Genomic DNA, 18,442 nt, shown 5'->3' with positions numbered 1-18,442 from the left:
GTGTATTATAGGAACTGGATACTGGACTAAGAGATGATGTGTACTCACTTGAATGAAAACTGCTAAAGGTTTTCTAGCTTCCGTGTTGTGTGGCCAACTGCACGTGCTCAGTAGTGTTTCCCCTTCTTGCCCACAGATTTTACATTGTGATGACATCACAAAAATCGAGCTACATTTCTACAGATGTTTCTTTTACGATATAAGTCCACGGGGAAAGTTACTTTTGGGCCGCATTGGATTTTTTTGTTGCAGTACCGCAAGTGACCACTGGGGCAAATTGGCAGTGAGGCTGAGTGTTGGCACCGTGTCCAGCTCTTTATTCCACCTGCATAGTGGTGAGATTTTGCTGTGTGTCTGTGCTATTTAAGATAAGGACCCTAAACTTTCCTGACACTAAACAAATTTAGATGGAAGAACAAAATCCTGGAGCCAGAGCCATAAAACTGGTGTAGATGCAACTAAAACTGTGTGCACGCACAAAGACAGAAATACACAGTCACATTCCTTTAGTCAAATTTATAAAGCTGCATGTTCACATCAGTTATTGTGGAACTGGTCGCACATGAACAAGCCTCATTTCACCTCCCACAACTTGACAGAAATGGACGTAGAAACACCCTCAAATACCCATTTGCATATTAATACTTTTGTCCGCTCCGCCACTCATCAGACCTGTATGCGAGAAGAACAGGAAAGAAGAAGAAGTGCAATTTTACTGATTGTGTTGCATCAGCGAGGTTCTCCAGCTGCAGAGCAGCTGTCTTTCCATGTGACTGTTACATACATAACGCTCGTACCGCTTATCCCGTCAAATGTATCTGTAAACCATCATCAGCAGTGATATCTGAGTCATCACTAACACACATGAGAAGGACGATGAATGATTCGTTTGTAGAACTCATATTGAAACAGGAGGATAAATTGAAAATTATTGGCCAGGAAATAATGTCTCAAATGTAAATAAAAAGAGTGTTATGAATCACTCATAAACAGTTATTTAAATTTAAGCTTATAGATGAGCCTTTGATCAATTTTACAGATTGTTGTGTAGATTAAAATGATAGAAACACGAGCAGGGAAACTGGCAAAAAAACCTAAACAACCAATGTTCTACAATAAGATCACATCTATCACTTTATATTTAATCTGGTCTACAGTAAAATGACCACATTCTCACCATGCATTTTGTGTTTATACAGACCAGTTTGTGTATGGGAAAAGGTGTATACGTGGTTTTTGTATAAACACGACTGGGACCAACAAGCAGCAGAGGTTAAGCTTGGCATAACGAAGAGAGGCTGAATATACTTTAATATGAGTAGTAGGAATACAGAATCAGCAGGTGAAGGCAGATGAACTTTGTAAATGACCAGCAGCAGGCATCAGCTGCTCTCATTATAGCAGCTGATGCAAGAAAACAGTGAAAAGTACCCAAAGGTAAAGCCAATTAATTAAGTGAATTTATTTACAAAAAGAGGAACAAGGGCATATGAGATGGCGAGGCAGGCAAGGGTCAAAACCACAGGATGCAGTCCAAACAGGAAACATATCAATAAATGCACAGGCAGGAATGCAAAGTCTAATAAACACATAGAAGGCAAGGCAATGGAGGTTTATTTGTATAGCACATTTCAACAACAAGGCAACTCAAGTGCAGACTGGAGGCTAGCTGACTGGGAGACAGAGTGGTGGCTAATAGACTGGGACACTGGCTGGGAATCCAGGGTGTTTAAGAAGTACTTAATCCAATCCGGTAAAGCATTCATCAGCCGCGGCTTTGTTTCCCTGTGTGCCAACCACAGAACAGCCTTTTTATACTCCCTTCAAGGGGCCCTTTTCCACTCACCATAAATGCAAATGAGGGTATAAGACAAGTCAGAAAGGTCATCCTTAAATAAAACATCTGCTGGGTCCATGGCTGGCCAGAATGTACTGTCACAGCTGATGACAGAAACACATGGGAAAGGACCCAAATGCAAGATGCACAGCTTTGTAAATTAGTTCAGTGAATTTATTTACAAAAAGAGGTACAAGGGCGTAGGGGATGGTGAAGCAGGCAAGGGTCAAAACCCGATAATGCAGTTCAAACAGGCAAACAAATCCTGAAACACACAGGCAGGAAGCCAATGGCTTATAAACAAGCTCAAGGTCAAAATGCAGGGAGGCAGAAACATGGAACCAGGACTTGTAGTTTTTTGGTTTTATTTAGTTTTTTTTTTTCATTTATTTTTTTGTTTTGTCTTTCTGCATGTCTATATTTTATGTTGTACTGAACCTGTGTGTTTTTGTTTGTGTGTTAGTGGGTTTGGAATGGGTTTTTGAATGTTGGGACCGGTGTGTTATGTGACCTGATTTAATGACAGAATTAAACCAAACCCATGGGTCTAATATTTAATCTAAAATTAAATGGTTTTTTTTTAAACAGCTCTAAATAGAGTGATCTTCGGCATGTGTAGGACTACAAGCCCGGAAATGGCGAAATGAAACATCTCTGAATTCTTTTGTAGGGGGGGGCCGTCGGAGTTTGAAAGTCCAGCCTCATCAAATCTGTCAGCAGTGTCTTGCAGGGCAGAATGACTATACCTGCTTTAGCCAGTGCAATCCCCTCTGACAAAAGTTTCACCAAAAGAGTAACAAAACTTTAGATTTGTTTCAGTCAACTCAGCAAAAGTGAACCGTAATGAAGTATTGTGTGCAGCAGCAGTTCTCTGATTAATCTTTCCTTTCACTTAGCAGTTAAAGAATTCAATATACGGTTTTTTTTCCCTTAATTTAGTGACTTGTAACCTAGAGTTACTTAATTTACTTCTTTGAATCAATGATATGAAGACTTTGCACTAAGACAAAATAAGATATTAACTAAATTAAAATAAACTTCAATCCCACACAAAGACATTTTAGTGTCACAGCAGCAAAAGGAAGTACACTAATATATGCAAGTATAAAAATGTAGCTTTAAAAACAGACTGACGTTTAGCTTCAATTCATTCAAATGAGGCAACACAGAGAGAGCAAATATGTTTTGTGAGAAATATAATCTCTGACTGGATTTGTTCGGAGGCAACATATTTTTTAAGTGACGTTTATTAACAGCAGCAGTCACCAGGGGGTGGTGGGGGTGGATGGAAGATGTAAAAAGATCAGGACTGTGACACCAGAGACCAGGTTCACATCCAGGTTCACATCCAGTTCACATCCAGAGGGACCAAACCCTAACCCACAACAGGTCTTTGGTTAAGGTTCAAGAAAGAAGGTGGTTTAAGTTAAATGTTAATGAACAGGTTGTATCTGAAGTCACTCTGAACTTTTTTTTATTATTAAAACCAGACCAGATCTTTTAAACTGAAACCAGGTGCTGTGAGCTGAGAAAACAACACCATAAACCAGTTGAATGATGCTGGAATCACTACAAGTGGATGTCGTGCTGCAAGATCAAATATTTTGGTGGATAAACAAATAGCCACAAATGTCTGTGAACCTTTTACTGATACATTCACCATCTACATATCGGCAACTTGTAATACACTTACATATATATATATATATATATATATATGTGTCATGAAATGAATGCAGTGTAGTTATATATTATATATGAATGTAAGAGACTGAGAAAAAATGTGTAGACTCTGTACTAGTGAGAACAGAGAAGAACAGACATCTCTCTGCCATGTCTGGACGCTGCAGTCTGCTGCCTTTTTGGTTTTTTTCAAAAAAAAAAAAAAAAAAAAACTGGAATGTACATGTATATAAACAACATGATTGCAAAAAAAAAAAAAAAAAAAAAAAAATTAAATTACTCCCAGCCAGCTGTATGTGTCAAAATAGAAAAAAAAAAAAAAATGTTTTAAAAAAGCAACAAAAAAAGTAAAACAGTCCCGCACTGATCTATTAATGAGTAAAATTAATAAAGTGTGTCAGTTGTCACATAGTGTGTTAATAAAAATCTAAAATCAGCTCATTCAATTCTGCAGCATCTGAAGGCAGCAGGGCACATATATTGATAAATCTGCACTCAAAGCGCAGTGACACTACACACACTGTTCGCTGTGTTTACCTTCATTAAATCACATGTAAATGACACCAGATTGGACTCGGCGGCTCAATGCGAAGAATTGACTGTTTGTTCCTTTTTATCCCTACAGTCTATCTGGCAAGTATAAAATCCACCGGCATTATTTTCAGTGATGATTTCAAGCACATTAACAAAGTGAAATGCCACAGAGTAATGGGAACATATTTTTGAGCATTTAAAAATCAATAAAAGACAGCTGCATATGATGCAAGATTTGAATTGCAGCCTATATGAATTGCAGGCTACCATATGGAATAATTAGACACGCATGTACACATGTATTTCTGTTTAAATCAAGCTACATACAGCCTAATTTTTAAAAACTTCATTTTAATCTTTAAAAGCAACGTGTAAACGAATAAACAAATGAAACTGTTTAAAATAAATTGTGTTTTACACTGTTTCCCAGTTTAACCCAGTTCTCCACCTTCAGACCACGATCAAGGCTAAAATCCAACACCCTGTCCAGATAACAAAGTTCACGTTCTGGTTTTTGTGATTTCTGCCAATTCAGCAGAAATCAAGGACTCAGTTCTGCAGAAGATGAGTGCCACCAGGGAGAAAGCCAGTGACCTGGGTAGGAGCACATTTCAGGGGGTTTGTTCAGAGAAGAGCATCGGTGATCTACTGAATCTGTTCGGTCAAAATTCTGGAAAATAGAGTTTAAAGAAACTCTGAGTTTAATTTACAGAGACTGTCTGTTATATGGCTAAAGTTTTATAAAATTTAAATTCACCTACAAGATCCTGTCCAAAACCTTTTGAATTCCTTATTGAACCTTTTCAGGTTCAACATTTGTTACTATCTAAAATAACTCAGTCTGAATTGTTTTTGTTGTGTGAGACGCAGAGGCTCTTTAGGTTTTCAATGCTGATAACATGAAAATGAGCTGAGCAGCAGAATATGTAGATTAAATATATGTGACACATTGAAAGCCTAAGGCAGGGAGACCAGCAGCAAAGACCCCGTCCCTCAGGTACAGAAAAGAGCAGGCATCAATGACAACAGAGATGACGTCTTGGGTGATTCGATCACAGGTGGACAGCTCTAAGTGCAGGTGCGAATGCACCCAAGATGCATTGAGGACGCATTTGAGACCTGAACACTCAGACCACATTCGGAGGTGGTCTGGGCTGCGAACGAGTGTGAACGCTAATGTGTCCTGGGCCACATTGAAGGACCAATTACTCAATTACTGACTTCCTCTGCGTAAACGGACGTACGTACTGATTTGCAAATAAATGCAAGTCATACAAAATGCGTAAGCTGGCTTTGTCCACGACATCTGAAAATGTCAAAAAGCCCATAGAGATAAATTACAACTGCCTCAAACATCTTGGACAATTTGGTTTGCCTGGAACATGCCAAGGAATAGACTCAGTCTGTATTGTTTTGATTTCTTCTTTTTCTATGACTTCTAATTTTCCTCCTGCCAGCTAAAAACACCAAGGCATTGGCCTTTGCAAACGCCAATGTAGGTGTTTCTTTGCATGTAGAGCGAGGAGGTGAGATCCGATCACAAGTTGTCACTCGTGACCATGGGGAGACGCCTTCTACTGACAGGTGTGAAATGACGTACTTAGAGCTATCTACTGTGATCGGATCACCTGAGACGCATGTTAGTGCCAGGGCTGAACGGGGCTATTGATTCAGTCAGACACAGCATGAAAAGGAGGAGCTGGGGTGGAGGCGGTTTGCAAAGCATCTTGCTGAGGAAGCACCAAAGGCAGGCAGGCTAAAGCAGCTTAAATAGGGCGCCCTATATGAAATCTGCCAATTGGATGCATAGAATGGAATCAGCAGAGCCATCAGCTGATGTGGGCTGGTATTGAGATCTGCTGGGATTGTGGGCTGAGCTTGACTTTGTGGCCTGACTGAACTAACGCTATACTCAATTTAGGCTATAAATAGGTGCAGGAATTATTGTAAGGGTCTCTAATACAGAGTATTTTTGTCTGATGATGAACAAACTTCTGAATATGTGATGCAGATAAAAAAAAGTGAAGGTGTTTTCAGGCAGTGAGCGGTTACTATCCTGTTCTCTGTTCTGAATTATTTTGCCGTGGCGGCAGCGGCTACCTCCGACCCTGCCGGCCATTGTCCACCGAGTATGATCTCTTCACCCATCATTAAAATAGAGCAAATGGTTAGCAGCAGAGATCGTAACCAGTGGTTATTGTCTCAGAGCAGATCATCAGACTTTGAAGCTGGTGTTGCTCCAATACCGTTTCTCTGCTGATGAAGAGGAAATCATTCAGGTAACTTAGATAGTCCATCTGTGCAGTCAGCCTCTGGATCGTTTCCCTGAGTAGTTTCTGGGGTTGCCATGGTGACACAGCCATCCCATGATCACGAACTCTGACGGCAGTGGCAGCTGCCCTCCCCCCTCCTGCGTTAAATGCTTGCTGTCTGAAAACACTTTTAAAGTGGAGGTGATGTAAGACTGTTTGTGCTGCCAAAGCAGAGAGGAGAGGAGAAGAGAAGAAGAGTAGGAGAGTCGTTCATCTCTGATGGGGTCAATCGGACTGAAATGTTGTATTTATTATCCTGGGAAATATTTATCAGTGTGTCCATTATTTTTCTTATAAAGGACAAAAGACGGTTTAGCTTTTATTTCGCCTCATGTTCTTCCGAGCTGCAGAGATGGAATTAGAGTAAAAGCATCAACACTGTCGGGATGCAAATAACCTGTGCATGTAAAAAGCAGCTATAATCATCATAATGTATTTATTTATTGTGGTAAACTCTCCTCTTTGACACATGGAAAGTCTGGAACAGCAAAGTAATTCAACTGATCTATAAAAATATCTATTGATCTGAATTATTTGTCACTTGACTATAACAAAATCGTGTCCCTGTTGGAATCCTGTAGGAATAATAACTCAGTTTTTCCAGTGATCTGATTGGTCAGTGGATGGGCTGTTGAACCTCTGAAGTTCACCTGCTCTGGACCAGGTTAGCATCAATTACTATGGTGATCTGCCTGGTTAATTGTAAACAAGCTTAATGTTACCAGAAAACCAGAATTGAGCCTAAAGGGAGCTGGATAACCCACACCGAGAGAGATCATTCTGTGGTACAGACAAAGTTTAACAGACAGATCAGCTGATCTTTTCTCAGGATAAGAGTCACCTCTCTGTTTACCTACAAAAACACAGTCCACAGGCTGTTGCGCAGAGGTGTCACAGGTGATCTGCTGTCAGTTTAACTGGAGACAGTCTAGGTAAGACAAACAAGAGATACGAGATGCACTCAGGTTTAATGGTGAACCCAAACTTTAATACAAGCATGCAGACACGCTGAGATAATCCACATGCGGATACTCGGAAAGCCAGACCTCCGTGAGCCTGATCATGTTGGCCTTGGGCAGAGTCTGCGGAGTAACGCTTTAACCCGATCCAAGGTTATAGGTTGGCTCAAGTCAGGTTTTCCAAAACAAGTCCAGCATTTTTTTCCTTCCCTTCTAGAACCCTCAGGCCCTTTAGGAAGTAGTAATGGGCATTTTACACTGTACACTCTGACCATTTTAAAAGACAAACAATAAACAATTAAATGAAAAAAACTCAGCAGATCAGTCAATAATGAAAATAATCGTTAGTCGGAGGCCTACTCAAAACACTGAGATCGTTTCCAATATCGAGGGGCCTGTGGTGAAGTTGAAAAAGATCTGAAGAACGTCTGTAAGAGCCAACACCTGAGGAAAAAGATGAGTTTCTGTCAGTGATTTTGAGAGTGATTAAGTTTTATTATAAAAAAGTTTTCTCAATATGAGCAGAAAAACCTGCTGAGGTCAGAACTTCACATGAATGAGTGTTGTTTCTTTGACACTCAGATGAAAGCAGTGGGAATCCCAATGAACTGCAGCTTTCCTGTGAAGAACTACAGTGAAGATATCAACATCAGTGATGATACTCTAATCAAGGTTTTTACCTGTTAAAGGGAGTTTTTCTTGCTGCTGTCACAGAGTTCTTGCTAATGGGGGAACATTAAATAAATATTTATTTCATGTAATAAAATGTAAATATAACTATAAAGAGCACGGTCTAGACCTGCTCTACATGAAAAGTGCCCTGAGATAAACTCTGTGATGATTTAGCGCTATATAAATAAAACTGAATTGAACTGAATTGAATTGGATTGAATTGTATGAACCCATACAGGTTGACAAATCTTCTCAAATTATTAAATTAGAGGTCAATTAATCCCGGGCACCGTGATACACATGATCAACTTCGGAGATGACTTCATCGACAACATGTAAAACCTATTGGCAGAAAAACATAGAAAAATGAAATGTTTGATTGTTCAGTACTCATCTGTTCAGTGATATTGCTTTTTGTCAGATTGTTTTGATGTAGCTGTCTGTGTATGATGAAGACCATGAGTCCATTCTGTCCTGTGCCCCCTTACCAAAGAAAGAACTGTAATTATACAATTATACACACATCACATAAGGGTGAGGTGTTAAAAGCAGCATCCATGAAAAAAGTAACACCTCCGCACTGCCTTTGAGCCACAAAATGTATGGAAAGTGACAACATTAAAATCCCAGCCAATCTCTGTTAGGTGAAAATGTTTAAAAATGGTCACCGCGCCCATATATAATGAATATATTTCTGTACACTAGTAGGGTGGTTAATCCTCCAACCCAACCAGGACCCTTTGAGAACCTCCATGTTTTCCCAGATTACCTACGACGTCCCAGAAAAAATGAGACATCACAGACTGCGTTAGAGGTCCTAGATATCTTAGGGGATCCAGACCAGCTGAGAAGTCCTTAATAATTATTTCTAGGAACTCCAGACATTGTCCAGAGTTGCCTTTTCACACCTGCAGAGGGGTAGCACCTGGGTAAAGCATGCAGGAGGCAGCACAGAAACATCAACAACATGCCCGCTCGCTCGCTGTGAATCCTCTGGACAATGACCTGCTCTATTCAAACATCAGCTCAATCGGACATTACAAGGACTCTGCACTAGGGAGCTGGCAGGGTAAAGTCCGTTTATTGTCTGGTCCAACTGATTCAGACAATTGCCTTCTCACATACAGCTCTTCAGGGTAATGTCTAGATAAGTTCAGCTAGCGATGCATGTTTGAAAGCACTAGTTGACTACCTAAAAGGTCCCAAACAAATGAGATGTCACAGACCACCTGACATGTTCGTGCAGGCAAACTAAACCACATTAGGGGATCCAGACCATCTGAGAGGTCATTTTCTAGATAAAAGGACCTGAAAGTACATGTGAAGGACCCGATCACATGTAAAGATCCAGACAACCTGAGATGAGATGACTACGATTAATAAAAATTAAAATTAAGAACATTTTAATTAAAGTAAAAAATAAAAATATTTACACAGTGCAGTTATACATATGGATAGGACAGTGCAAAATAGAACGTAGTGGTCATTAACGGGTTGAAAATCTACTGTATATTAATATTGAAATGATAAAATGGTGGCTACTGATAGCAGACGCAAAACAGACGGAGTGAAGATACTGCACCCTCTACAACTATTGCACTCAATGCAGATAGTAAATTACTTATTTCACATATTCGGTTCAAAGCAGTAGATTGTTACATGACGAAATGTTACGTTATTGTCCTTACTGAGAGGGTTTTTAGGTGATCCGCCTACCAAGGGAAGAGTTATAGAGTCTTATGACCTCCGGCAGAAAGGATGTCCCGTACTGTTCACACCAGTACTGAGGGCCAATGATTCTCCTGCTGCGTGTGCTCTGGTGCCCTTCTAGGGAGGCATGATGAGCTTGTTAAGTCTGTTGGCATCAGCTGCCTTCACGCTGCTGCCCCAGCACACTGCCACATAGAAGGTGATGCTTGCCACCATGGAGTGGTAGAACATGCACAGCATGGTCCTGAAGATGTTGAAGGACGTTAGCCTCCTCAGTAGGAAGAGTTGACTCAGGCCCTTTTGGAACACATCGTCTGTGTTCCTAGACAGTCCAGTTTGTCATGGTATACTCCCAGGTACTTGTAATCGTCACTCACCTCGACAATAATCCCCCTGATGGTGATAGGAGTTGCGTACATTCAAGTCCACGACCAGTCTTTGTGATGTAAAGCTGTAGGTGGTTGAGCTCACACCACTCCACAAAGATATCCACCACCCCTCTATATTCCTCCTCCTCTCCTCCAGTTACAATAGATGTGTCCTCTGAGAATTTCTGCAGATGACACAACTTTGATCTGTGCCTGAAGTCCAAAGTATAGATGGTGAAGAGGAAGGCACATAAGAAAGCCCCTGTGGTACTCTGGTGCTGTTCACGAAGGTTTCCGAGGAGCAGCTGGACTTACTGTAATTGGCCTATGAGATCTTTGGTTATCCAGTCCACCCGCATGTCAATTAGCTTATTCACCAATAATGATGGCCTTATGGTGTTAAAAACGCTGGAGATGTCAAAAATCGTAGACCTCAGTGTTTCCAACTGTTTCCAGGTGGGAATAGGCCTGTTGCAGAAGAAGGTACATGATGGTGCCCTCCACACTGATGCTGGACTGATGAGCAAGTTGTATGGGGTCTAACCACGGTTCCACCAGCATGCACAGGAGGTTGAGTATGAGTCTTTCTAGTGTTTTTATGACATGTGATCTTAAAGCCACTGGATAGTTGCCTTCTTGGGGAAATGGACAAAGCAAGATGTTTTCCAAAGAACGGACTCAGGTTGAAGATCCATTGGTGATCCACTCTGGAGCTGATGCCATCAGGACCAGCAGCCGGGGAGGGGGGGACGGGGAGGAGTGCTAAGTGGAGGGCGAGCCGGGTGTGGAGAAGCACTGTAACTCTGGATGCTAGAAAGAAGGTGGGCAGGCATGTTGTCGCAGACGGGAGGGGGAAGGGCAGAGGTGTCAAACCTATAAGAAAAACATGTTTATGTTGTTGGTCCTCTTCACATACTCCTCCGTCATTGTGCCCCTCTTTTGTTTGCAGCCTGTGATGGCCCTCATCCCATTCCATGCCTCCCTGGTGTTATTTGCTGAGTTTCCTCTCCAGCCTATTCCTTTAGCAGTCTTTTCCCCGTGCAAGCTTGATTTTAAACTCCCTCTGTACCAGTTTCAAATTCCCATCACTCCTGAAAGCTCTCTTCTTCTGTTTTAGTGTGGTCTTAATGTCCTTGGTCTTAATGTCCTTGGTCACCCACGGTTTATTCCTGGGAAAACAGCGTATAGTCTTAGAAGGGACCACAGTATCCACACGGAAGTTGATACACCAAATATACACATATAAAACGGAGTGAAAGGAAAGACACACGAGGGGCTCGGATCTACATGAAGACAAAACCCCAGAAAATAGCAAAAGAAGATGAGCCGAGTCGATGCAGAGCAGTCACTTTATTTCAGGGGAAACAGCAGAACATTTTTCTTCTGTACAATATGCAACAATCACCTTCAACAGAAGCCCTCAAACTGTTCAGTACTCAGAAAATAAACCGCCAACAGTGAATGTGTTGCAGTGTTTGTTGGAGATTATTCAGGTATCATCAGTTTTGAATTTTACTGAAATAAATGAAACATTTATTGGTTTCCACATTGAATATAAAACAGCAGGTGAGCATCAGATAAGGAACACAAAGTCCTTTTCAGTGTCTGTGAACATCAAATCCATTAAAAGTGACTCTCAACATGACTGCTGCTGCTTTTATCAAATCTGGATATTTTTCAGTCAAACTGAAAACAAAGAGCTGCAGCAGGTTTCAGGAGGAACATTTCTTGGTTTAATACAGTTTGAACTGAGACTTTGTTTTAACTCCACTTTAAATAAAACTCTGCTTTTATTTTCATAGTATTTACCTTCCTTTGTATCAGTAATAACAACACTGTACTCACCATCAGACTTGTTTTCATTGATATGACTTTGTTCACAGGTCTTTACCTTCCTGAGTACATTATTGTTATTATTATTATTATTATTATTGATGTTACACAGAGCTGTGAATAGCAGATACAACTTGTAATAAAGTTCTATTTTAAAGTGATTTTACAGGATAACATATCGTTTTATGTTCAAACTTTGACGTCTGGAGCTTCGGCACAAGAGAAAAAACAAATCCAGTTATTAGGTGAGCTTCAACTCTTAAAACTGAACAAGTCAATCATTTATGGATAAATTCAGGACTAAATCTAAATAATAATACATAATATTGATGTAACATTTTATCTGCCTCCTTCTCCATTGCGGCAGCAGGATGTGAAGTTAAATCAGATTCATGAAGGAACAATAACCAGAGAGGTGTTTTCTGATGTTACAAGGCTTCAAGATTCATGTTTGAAAAATTTATTCGGACAAAATGACTCATACAAGACAGAATTTAACTGTAGCATTCACTAAAGAAAAAATAAACAGAGATCTTATCTCATAATTATGAGAAAAACACCAGGTATCTCTTAAAAAAAAGACATCATTCTGTGACCTGATGAGAAGTCTTAGCCACTGAAAATGTTTCTATTGGACTTTCCTGCAGCTTAATTCTGACAGCTGGTACCAAATATGGTGATATACTGATGATAATGCTACAGCTGCAACTAATGATTATTTTCATCATCCTTGAATCTACTCATTATTTTCTTGATTAATTATTTTGATTATAAAATGTCAGGGAATTGTGAAAGATGTTGGCTATAATTTCCCACAGCTCAACATCTTTTTTCGACATACATCCCAAAACCTAAAAAATATTCAGTTTAACATCAATAAAACAAAGAAAAGCAGCAAATCATCACATCTGAGAAGGTGTAACCAGAAAATATTTGGAGATTTTGCTTGAAAGAAGACAAAAATGATTATTCAGTTATCAAAATAGTTGCTGATTAATTTTCTTTTGATTGATTAGTTGACTAATAGTAGCAGCTTTTAATAATACCGCACACGCTTAATATCTCTAACTGTATAAAAACTACAGCTCAATTAATCAATAAGTCAATGGACAGAAAATTTTTTGTTTTGATAATGGAACAATCACTAGTCTTTTTTTTTCTAAGCAACAATGCCAAACATTTGCTGGGTCCAGCTTTTCACTTTTTCTCTGTTTCTGTCACAGTAACTGAATCTCTTTGGGTTTTCGACAAAACAAGACATCTGAAGATGTCACCTTGGACTGTGGGAAATTATAAAATATGCATTTTTCACTATTTTCTTTCATTTTACAGAGACAAAATGATTATTCAACTTATTGAGAAAAATAATCGGCAGAATAGTCGATAATAAAAACCACGGTGGAAAATGAATCAGCTAGAGTCATCGCACTCATAATTATGAGAACTTCTCTGATAATGACGAGGTAAAGACTCCATTTTTGTTTTTTTGATAAACGCTATGAGCTTCTGTAGATTTCTGACAGTGTGATGAAGTCTGCTCAGTGAGTTCAGTGAGCAGACTTCATCAACATCAGTTAAATCTGCATGATGATGACGACCATCTTTCTCTTCAGCTCACTACAAAAAGGAGCAGCAGAGTTTTGTGGGCAGTTTAACTTTCATTTTTCATTTGCACATTAATTTGTTTTTTTGGCTTCCGAATGGGGCAGAAATGTCTCCACTGGTCCAACAATTCAATCAAAAAAATAAAAATGAAAAACCATATGAAGGAAAAGCTGCAGGTCAGAATTAAGTTCGTCTCATTTCCCTGATCGACGCCGGAAGAGGGTGATGTCATGAAGTCGTGGTGAGAGTGGTGAGCACCAGCAGGTCTGAGGTATCTAACACACACACACACACACACACACACACACACACACACACACACACACACACACACACACACACACACACACACACAAAAAATACATGTACTTGTGTCATTGTGAGGACACTCCTTGACATAATGCATTCCCTAGCCCCTTACTCTAACCTTAACCTGAACCTGCTACAAACCTGAACCCTAAAACCAGGCCTGAACCCTAAAACCAGGCCTGAACCCTACAACCAGGTCTGAACCCTAAAACAGCCCTTTGAAGTTGTGAGTGAGGATCGGCCAAAATGTCCTCACTTTCCCAAAATGTCTTCCCTCTGTAAGGTCTATAACTCAAACTGGTCCTCACAAAGACAGAAGTACAAGCACACTCACACAAATACACAAGCACACAAGCACACAAGCGCACACACACACACACACACACACACACACACACACACACACACACACACACACACACACGTCTCCCTCCACAGGAAGTTAGTGTTCGGAGCTTTCAACATAAATTAATGAACCCAGATTGTTTTTCATTTGTACAACAACCATCATCATATAAAATAAACAACATAAATCTATTTTTCATATTAACATTATAAAGGAGTTTTTGTCTTTTGTTTTTTTTTTTGTTTAGTGTCCATAAAAAACAAACTCATGCTAAAATCACAATCTGAAACAACATTCATATGTACAAACTGTGCAGGTTTTCATTTCCATTTAACCATCGACAGGGGTTTGGCTTCCGCTCTGAGGATAAAAATATAAAAGGATAAAACAGGGCTAAGCTTTTTCTGTCTGATCGAAATGTCAACACAGTTCATCAGGTTTCAGAGGAAACGCTTGGTCTTTACAGTCGGTCTGAACTAAAACACTGAGAGCAGCAGCAGCAGCAGCAGCAGCAGCAGCAGCAGCAGCAGCGGCAGCAGCAGCAGCAGCAGCGGCAGCAGCAGCAGCAGCAGCAGCAGCAGCAGCAGCAGCAGCGGCAGCAGCCGCCTGCCTGAGGACAGTTTAATCAATCAGACTACAGTGATGTGAACAAGTTAGAGTTTAGATTTCCTACAGTTCAAACTGAGCTGCAGTTCCCTGAACGTCTCCCTGTTGGTGGATCGTCTCAGCTCAGAGACTCCAGAATTCTTCTGACGTCTCATGATGGGGGCGCATCACGTCAAGTTGCGTTAAGTCGCATCGCATCACGTCCTGTTTTGCCACGTCATTTAATTTCTGTCACGTCAGAACATCAGAGGCCATGTTAATACTCTGTGACTCAGGACAGTGATCCTGATGTGTTGCTGTGCATCAGTAAGCCGCTGGCTTGTGTTGCCCTTCAGAAAGCAGGTAACTATGGTTAGTAGCCGAAATTAGCCATATGAGATGAACAGGATGGAAAACTCTCAACTTCTGTATGACTATGAACAGAACGTGGATGTTTATTTTTGGGAAGCTGCTGGACTTCAAGCAACTTCAGATTCAACTACTCCAAATTAAATATGAAAAATGTCCTCATTAACCATCTTTGATTCCAAAACTAAACTAAAAATATGGGTCTAGTTAGAAGTAAGTGTCAACGGATTAAAAACGGTTGTTAAGTTTAAACGTGCCAGATTTCACAGTTTTAAACAGTTCATAGCAAAACACTGACTGAGAGTTTAGAGGAAAACTTGTGACACTGTAACAAAACCACGATTTTTAATGTTTATTTCTTCCCAAAGGAAAAGACAGGAACTTGACGTTGATTAAAAATGTGTGAACAAGCGTACTCAAATGCGAGAAAGGACGGTGTCAGTTTGTTCGTTATCGCAGCAGAAACAAAATGAGTGAAACCAGCCAACGTCGACATTAGGAAGAACGCGAGGACGTAAAATTTAAAAAAATCTTTTCTGAGACATTTCAAAATCCGCCAAACATCTGGAGCCTCGAACCGGACAAAAGATGAGTAAAAAAGATCTGTATACATCAATAAATTAACACTGTTAGTTGAATAATTAAAATAATGCGTAAAAACCAATGTAAAGCTTATTTTTACTTTACCTTAAACAAGTTGATAACATCCCTAAAACTTTTTTACTTTCTTCATTCTGATTTCCCCAAGCAACAATTCAAGATTCACAAATTTCTAACATGCAATTTGTTCTAACGTGTTTTACGGTTATTTTTATTTTATTTTCTTTCTTCATTGATAGACTTTAATTTCAGATTTTCTTTTTTATTTCTTTGTTGGTGAAATGTCTTTTAAGTCCATGTCTCACCAGCACAATCCCTTCTACTCCTTTAACGTATTGTGGCTTTCTGTGTGTCTTTTAAATAAATAAATAAATAAATAACATTTATTGATGTATGCAGTTATTTTTTTGACTGGATAACATTTAATTACACTTTGTCAGTTTTGAGGCTCCACAAAATCTGAACGAACCACAAACAGGGAAGAAGAGAAAACCAACAGTGAATATTAGAAGATTAAAATAAAAAATGTCTGGAGTCAAACACAAACAGACAAATAAAGGCATGTTTTAAATATTCACTGCAAACCTAAACAGGGTAAGAGTTTTCACTGTCTAATTGTCATATTCTGAGGGATTTTCTTCTCTTAATTTAAATCTGAGGACTCAGAAAGCTCAACTCAATCAACAGTGGTTTAGTTTTATTCTTTCAGGGGAAAACGGCTGATCAGTTATTAATGTTATTGATCAGCAGCTCGACTGGTTCTGATTCTTTGGTTTCTGACGAGGAGAAACTGGATGACATGACTGAATGAACTTGACACGGTTTTGACAATTTTATAAAAAAAATAAAATCATGTTTTGATTGTCGCTTTCTCTCAGTTTCAGATTTAAAAGTGAATTCAATGGAAGATTTAGGTTAAAAAAATAAGTCAAATTAAGAAATAAAGTCAAACATGACAGATGTTATTCGGTCAGAAACTAATGATTATTTTCAGTGACGACAGTGAAAAAAGGTCCATCTTGACTGCTACTGATAGATTGAAAATAATCAACATGTGTTCTCAGAGTTTCTCAGGGTTTTCTGTCTTTAACTGTATTTGATGTTGTTTTATTGTTAATGCTACTGGGTAACAGAAAATAATTCAACAGATAATCCTCCTGTTAATCAAAGTTACTGAGTTATGTTGCCACAGGAGCAAATAAGGCCTACCTCAGTTTCCATATATGACTATGTGTCACTTCTCTTTATTTCTTTGACTTTATTTAAATTAAATGTTTGAATCTTCCATATCAGTCAGTGTTTGGTACCAGAGAATCAAACGGTCGACTCCAGTTTCTCCTCTGATGTTAAAGAACCAAACGTCAGAGGTAAGAAAAGAAACATCCTGGTATGTTTGATGTGAGAGACTTCCTGTGTCGATCAATAACCTGATGATTAGACTCTTCTCTCTGACTCTCAACATATCTGTATACAGTTAGGACTAAGTATTTGCACTATGACACAGTTTTCATAATTCTGCCTCTGTTCACCGCCACAACGGATTTGAAACAAAGTCATCAAGATGTGACTGAAGTGTAGACTTTCTGCTTTAATTCAAATATCCCATTATCCATTTAGGAATTACAGCCATTTTTATACATTGTCCCTCATTTTCAGAGGCTCAAAAGTAATCGGACAAACCAACATAATTATACATATAAGGACTATTTTGAATATTTGGATGAAAATCCTTTGTGGTCATTGACTGCCCGATGTCTTGAAACCACGAACGGCTACCAAATGCAAATTCAACACTTGGAATCCGCCCACGATTTTCTTTCTGCTTAATTTGTCATGAAATAATGAAGTAACAGGCCACACCTGAACATGAAACTGATTGTCAGTTAACTGTCCAATTAATTTTCTTAAAATGAAGGACTATGTGTAGAAATGGCTATAATTCTTAAACGGCTAATGTGATATTTTTGTTAAACCCCTTTATTTAAAGCTGAAAATCCACACCTCACCCATCACATATGGATTCCTTCGTTTCAAATCCACTCTGGTGGTGTACAGAGGCAAAATTAGGAAAATTTTGTCCCTGTCCAAATACTTAAGTACCTAAATGTATGTATATAATAATAATCTGTATATATACACAGCAGTGATACAGACATTCAGAAGCTGTTTCTTATTGGCATTACATCATTCAGAGAAACAAACAGCATGTGTCTAAAAACTAAAGTCGCCCTTTTTATACTGAAATCAGACAAATTGTTTCATCCTCACATTATCGTAGAAAAAGTCTTATTTTGTAGTAAAAAACAGGAACTGATGACAGAGAGACTCTCCGCCGTGTTTTCCTCCAGTTTACAGAGCCGTTCATCAGTCTGAGACTCACCTGCAGCCGGAGGCCACCTGTTGGCAGGTCACCTGACTACTGACGTGGTCACTGGCTCGACCCACAATCAGAGACAGAGCTTTCACTGAGCGAGTCCTTGCTCCGTCCTAATTGGTCCAGAGCCCGGTCATAGGCTCGACTCTTTAGGCGGGTAGTCCACGTTGGTTACCATGGTGACAACTGTGACGATCTCCTCAGGCGCCGTGACGCTCGTCTGTCGCTGCATCTGCACGACTCGCTCCTCCACGCAGCCGGCCGACAGCCGAGCCTCGGCCTCGTGGTCCCAGCACTCCTCGATGGTTTCACAGAGCAACGCCAGACCCTGCAGGGCGACCAACAC

General features: G+C 39.7%; 1 protein-coding gene and 1 pseudogene across 3 annotated transcripts in view; one reads left to right on the top strand and one right to left on the bottom strand.

Annotated features, from left to right (window-relative positions):
* The first annotated feature begins 2,044 nt into the window (after positions 1 to 2,044).
* On the top strand, positions 2,045 to 8,012 carry LOC120801169 (annotated as a pseudogene).
* Positions 8,013 to 14,176: 6,164 nt separating this feature from the next.
* The window catches only part of acvr2aa (activin A receptor type 2Aa), a 38,223-nt gene continuing 33,957 nt past the window's right edge, over positions 14,177 to 18,442 (bottom strand). For 2 of the 3 annotated variants that reach the window (XM_040147794.1, XM_040147793.1), the window contains one exon: positions 16,403 to 18,424. In XM_040147794.1, the coding sequence (XP_040003728.1) occupies positions 18,230 to 18,424 (195 nt within the window). In that variant the 3' untranslated portion in view covers positions 16,403 to 18,229. Of the gene's footprint in view, positions 14,529 to 16,402; positions 18,425 to 18,442 lie in introns of those variants that run through there. The other variant, XR_005709061.1, reaches the window with a different exon arrangement.

Source organism: Xiphias gladius, chromosome 16 (genome assembly GCF_016859285.1).
Source record: "Xiphias gladius isolate SHS-SW01 ecotype Sanya breed wild chromosome 16, ASM1685928v1, whole genome shotgun sequence".
NCBI lineage: Eukaryota > Metazoa > Chordata > Actinopteri > Istiophoriformes > Xiphiidae > Xiphias > Xiphias gladius.
This window is presented reverse-complemented; position numbering and strand designations above follow the sequence as displayed.